Below are 6,011 nucleotides of genomic sequence, written 5' to 3' on the forward strand. Positions count from 1 at the left end.
AGCCTGCTGTCAGAAATTTGTTACTGTATGTGCAGTTTTTCTGACTGCATTTGGGAGAAAACAACAGGAAAATCAGAGAAGAGAAAAAAGAAATTCATGAACAAAGACAACAGATGAAGAGGCAGAATATGTGCTATGCAGTAGCAAAAACGCCTCAAGAACTATAAGTTACACTTTAAAGGTAATAAAGCATGCTTGAACTCAGCTTGTTCAAGCTATCAAAAGTTCTTCCATTTGTATGGGCTTCTTTCTGACTCAGGTATTTTTTGAGCAGTTCTGATCTCAATTCTGTGTATTCATAATACAGGAAAAATATTTTGTACAAGTTAATAACATAGGGAAGATGAACTTGATTTAGTTAAAATCTGCAAATCTGAACTTTTCTAAACACTACAGAATTCTCCTATTAGGGTTCAAAAAGTTCTTACCTTCCATACTGGTTCTCCTGTGCTGTTTTTAACAGGAGGAACATTGAAGTTCAGCATACGTTTCAAAGCCACTGGAAAATAAAGCCAAGTAATGCTTTACTCTCTTTACGTTTCAACAACAGTGGTTAAAGACTTAAGCAGGATTTTACGATACATTTCATTTGAGAGGAAAACCATCACAAAATATAAATGTAACAAGTCACATTTTCATTATTTTTATGCGGCTTTGACTGACAAGTGGCTCTCATCAGCTAGAATTTATGGGCTCCAGAAGACACTGCAAAATGAAAAGAAGCACGTTCTAAAACATTAACTCTCCTTAGTTATACAAGCTCTAGTCTTACATGGTTTGCCATAAAAGTAATTCCACTATCTTCCTAAAGGTGCAGTCTGTCCAGAGGGAACTAGTTTGCTTTATTCCCCAATCTGCTTTTCCTATCCCACAGGAACAACACTGTACACACCAAACAAAAAATACCTTTATGCCTGACTAAAATTGATACACAGTTTGAAAGATTTTGAGAACTCATATGAAGAAATTGCTGGTTTAGGGGGTACAAAAATACCCTTAGTTTGCAGAAGGAAAACTCTTTGAAACAGCAATGACCTTTAATTTAACTTTCCAGTCAACACAGAAACCAAAGCAGATTGCTTCACCTATCTCTAATTTATAAATCTATTAAGTAATGAATCTTTCCTCATTTATCTGATTAAATAACACAGTGTGTGCTGCTCTCCCATCTTTGACTAGCAGCAAAAGACTATTCGTGTCATTATAAATTAGTTGCTCTTCTCTTAAAACTCGTAACAAAATCAGCACAGAGTTTTGCAAAGAGGAAAAACAAGGTATACCACTTTGCTCATAAATAGAGAGCAGTAGAAACAACTTCTGACTCTGGCTGACTGAAGCTTGGGAACATACTCAGTGCAGTTGCCTGGGATCTACAGTATCACAAGACATCTCAGGCTGGAGAGGACCTTGGAAGACCTCCAGTCCAACCTCCTGCTCAAGGAAGCTAGGCCAAGTTGCTCAGGGCTTTATCCAGTCAAGTCTCCAGGGATGGAGACGCTACAACCACACTGGGCAACCTATAACACCAACTGTCCTTGTGGAGAAAAAGTTTTTCCTTATATCCAGTTTGAACATCTTGTTTGTGTTATGCAATTTATACCTGCTGTCCCTCACCCTACTGCCATGCACCACTACAAAAGGGCCTGGCTCCATCTTCTCAGTGCTGCCCACAGGTATTGGAAGCCACCTGGAGACACCTCCAGACTGAAAAGCCTTAATGCTACAGCCTCACTGCAGCCGCTGACCACCTTGGTAGGCCCTCCTGCCTACCTCCATCTGATGGTCCACTGAGATGTCTTGCAGCCTTTCCAATAGAGCTGCTCTCCCATCTGGCAATCTCCCACACTGTTGCCTGTATGTGCAAGGGGTTCTTTTACAAGTACAGGAATTTACATTTTTGTTAAATTTTATAATGTCTCTGCTGGACCATTCCTCTTGCCCACCTAGGTGCCTCTACATGGCAGCTCTGCCCTCTAGTAGAAGAGACTCCTCTAGTCTGCTGTCATCTGCCCACTTAATCAGAGTACACTCTGGCACGTCCTCCAGGTGACTGATAGACATTTTAAACAGGAGAGGCCACAGAATACACTCATGCAGTGCTCCAGTTGTTACCAGCCTCTAGGTAATTACGTCTGATTAATTACAACCATCTGAGCTCGACCATCCAACTGGTTTTTGCAATGTAGTAGTTGTTCATCCATCTAGTCCATAATATCCTAACTTGGATATAATGCTGCAGTGTCAAAAGCTTTTCTGAAGTCAAGGTAAATGACATACTCTACTGTCCTGTTGCCTGCAAATCCAGTCATTTTATCACTAAAGGCAATTAGGCTGGTCAGGCATGATTTACCATACATAAATCCATGCCTGCCTTTTCCTTGATGTGATGAGAAGTATTTCCCAATAGAATACACTCCATGATTGACTCCAAAGTGACACTAAGGCCTGGAAGCATTCGTTGGTGAAGACTGAGGCAAAGGCAACAGTGATTACATCGGCATCTATCACCACTAAGTGAGCTGCTCCATTTAGCAAGGATCTGGCACTTTTCCTTACGTGCATATTTGCTACTAATGTTGCAGAAGCACTTCTCCTTTCTCTAGATACATCCTGCACGTTCAACCCCAACAGACCTTTGGCTTTTCTGATACCATCTACCCATGGTCAGGCAATGCTTCTGATGACCTGCTTTCTCCTGTTCACTGGTCTTTCAAAAGACTAGCAGAGAAACATGAATGTGGGAAGATCCAAGCTAGCACTGAGTGCTGAGTCTCGCTAGACTCCAGCCTTCCACTTGTTTCGTACTTTTCTTTCCTAAACACCATGGAGCAGCCCTGAAAGTTGATTACAGGCTGCTCCTGGATTCTTTGGTCCCTCACCGCTGTTGACATACAAGCAACTTTATATAAAGCTGTATGATTATGGACTTTGGTACTATAGGAGCAGAAGCAGCTGCATTGCAGAGTTTATCATCTAAAGTAAAACTTGACATAAGCTCTCTGCAAAGAAAGAGTAATCAGACTAGTAATGTGCTGTGACAATCATGTTAACATTCAGCAAGTGTCTGAGTTTCATTTTTATATTCATATTGCCATTTCATTTACATTAATGCTGAATGTTCTCTGGGGCAAGGATCAGGTTTTTGCTGTGCTTGCGCAATGATATGCTTTGGTTATGAAACGAATCCTGGTTATGAACCAGGATAAAGGTCACAACAGAGGGTGCACGTAGATGGTAATAGCATCACTAAATGATAAGAAACCTTTTCCTGAGTATCTTTTAGTTGTTGAATCTATCTCCTTGGAAAAGACCTCCACAATAGAAGACAACATAGATTCTGTTGTAAACACTGACTGAAATAATCAGTAACAATTGTTGGTGACATTGATAGTGGGACTGAGTGCACCCTGAGCAAGTTTGCCAATGACATCAAGCCGTGCGTAGTCAAAAAATCACAGAATCATTTAGGTTGGAGAAGACCTCCATGATCGATAAATCCAAACTTTGACTGATCACCATCTGGTTAACCACACCATAGCACCAAGTGCCATGTCCAGTTGAACACCTCCAGGGATGGTGACTCTACGACTTCCATGGGCAGTCCGTTCCAGCGTTTAACCCCTTCCATGAAGAAATTCCTCCTCAGTAAGCTGGAGAGAAGGGATGCCATCCAGAGGCACCTTGACAGGCTTGAGAAGTGGGCCTGCGCAAACCTCAGGAAGTTCAGCAAGGCCGAGTGCAAGGTCCTGCAGCTAGGTCGGGGCAATCCTAAGCACAAATACAAGCTGGGTGGAGAATGGATCTACAGCAACCCTGAAGAAGATTTGGGGGTGTCGGTGGGTGAGAAGCTTGACATGACCTAGCAATGTGCACTAGCAGCTCAGAAAGCCAACTGCACCCTGGGCTCCTTCCAAAGCAGTGTGACCAGCAGCATGACGGAAGGGATTCTGTTTTCCTCTGGTGAGACCTCACCTGAGTGCTGTGTCCATATCTGAGACAGTATAAGCAGAACTTGAACGTTGGATTGGGTCCAGAAGAGGACCACCAAGACAGTCAGAAGGCTGGAGTACCTCTCCTATGAGGAAACACTGAGAGACCTGGGCTTGTTCAGCCTGGAGAGGGCTCCAGGGACACTTTATGGCACCTTCCAGTACCTAAATGGAGTTACAAGAGTCCTGGAGAGGGACTTTTCACAAGAGCATGTAGTGATAGGACAAAGGGGAACAGCCATAAGCTGAGAGAGTAGGTTTAGATTAGATGTAAGGTAAAAATTTTTCCCTCTGAGGGTAGAGAGGCTCTGGAAGAGGTTGTACAGAGAAGTTGTGAATGCACCATGCCTGGAAGTGTTCAAGGCCAGGCTGGTTGGGGCTTTGAGCAACCTGATCTAGTGAAAGGTGGTCCTGCCCACAGCAGGAGGGAGTTAGAACTAGATGATTTTCAAGGTCCCTTTAAACCCAAACCACTCATGGGAACATGGGAAATAGAATAGAAAAGAATAAAGCTGCACAGAATATGAGCTCAAAGAAAATGGGCTTTATTAGATAGCAAAGAAATGAAAAGCAAACAACTGCAGAGGAACATCAAATAGCACTATCAATGGTAGATGGCACAAGAACAAGATTACAAAAATTAGACTGGTATAAAAAAATTGAAGCATACCAGTAAATATTTAAGGTCCACAGAGACTGTGACTGAGATTTTTAGGCAGATGATTTGAAACATTTCATGCTAACTAAATGCATCCAGAATCCTTTATACCACGAAAGATATTGCAGTTGTGAAGGAGAAAGTGACATGATTACAGCTCAACTACTGACTACAAGTTTGGCAAGCAAGGGAAGTATAGACAACGGAGCTGACATCCTCTGTGCCTTTAGGAGTATGTCTATGGCTTTACAAAGCAGCATCAAGACAGAGAAGAAAAAGTCAATTAAGGACTCTCAGCAATGTTTAAGAAGGGACGGAACAGCAAAATCTTTATGCACAGAAATTCTCATGCACAATTACTTCAGCTGTTAATATCGTATTCTCAGCTTCTTGAGGATCAGTACACGCTCGGATGCCCCTGTATTGTCTTAACACGAGCATGACAAGAGCAGCTTTATTTCTGCACCATTAAACGCTATTTCCCACGGGCAGAAGGAAGCCGAAAGGGAGGGTGCGCTCCCACGGCCACGGCAGAAGGCACCCCTCCCGGCCCGGGCCCGGCCGAGTCCCGCCCCGGGGGGGCTTCCACACCTCGGCGGCACCTACGGCCACATCCCCGGCTCCTGGGGCCCAAACAGGACCGGGGCCCCTCTGTGAGAACTGCGGCCAGAGGCGCCGGAGCCCCAGAGGAGAGGAGAAGACGGAAGAGGGGCCGCCACCCCGTTGCCGGGAGACCCAAGCGGGGTGAGAGGGCGCGAATCGCCGGCGGAGGCGCGGCGGCACCGGCAGCCCGGCCCGCGGGGACAGAGGCGGGCGCCGCGGCGGCAGCGTTCGGCCGGCCCGCTGCCCCTGCCCGAGCCCGGGAGGAGCCGGTGCCGGCGGCACGGCGGGGCCGCGGGCAGGCGCTCACCTGTCTGCTTCTCCCGGATCCCGGCCGCCATCTTCCCGCGCCGCCGCCGCCTGCGCAGCCGCCGCGACACGTGGCGCGCCCTGCGGAGCGGGGCGGAGCGGCTGCTTGCGATTGAACACAGCGGCCTGTGCTTCGCCCCGGCTCTGAACGCCAACAGGGCCGGGGATGGCCTGTTCCGCCTTCGTGCTATTGAGGAGCGGGGAGGTTATGCTCTCACGTTTCAGGAAGAGATAATTGAAACAGCTTTGATACGAGCAGCTCATGACTAAATGAAACACTGCTGTTTCAAAGCCGGGCATCTAGCTACAAATAAAGTGATGTAGTTATAGTGAGTTATCGCGACGGAAAATAGTTACAGGTGTGCTTTCCTCTCCCTCAGGTCGCACATGCCTTCGTGCCCTTCCAGCAATCCCCTACAGGGGGAAAAGCCCCACTCGCCCCAACTCGGCGTTGG

At 46.1% G+C, this 6,011-nt stretch overlaps 1 protein-coding gene across 2 annotated transcripts in view; it reads right to left on the minus strand.

The window, feature by feature from the left end:
• SCFD1 (sec1 family domain containing 1) overlaps positions 1–5,648 on the minus strand; it is a 51,724-nt gene extending 46,076 nt beyond the window's left edge. For both annotated transcript variants that reach the window (XM_085061966.1, XM_085061967.1), the window contains exons 1-2: positions 5,558–5,648; positions 429–499 (exon numbers count right to left, since the gene is read on the minus strand). In XM_085061966.1, the coding sequence (XP_084918092.1) occupies positions 429–499; positions 5,558–5,588 (102 nt within the window). In that variant the 5' untranslated portion in view covers positions 5,589–5,648. The remainder of the gene's footprint in view (positions 1–428; positions 500–5,557) is intronic.
• Positions 5,649–6,011: the final 363 nt, after the last annotated feature.

This window comes from Lichenostomus cassidix, chromosome 5 (genome assembly GCF_008360975.1).
Source record: "Lichenostomus cassidix isolate B80296 chromosome 5, HeHo_3.0, whole genome shotgun sequence".
NCBI classification, from domain to species: domain Eukaryota; kingdom Metazoa; phylum Chordata; class Aves; order Passeriformes; family Meliphagidae; genus Lichenostomus; species Lichenostomus cassidix.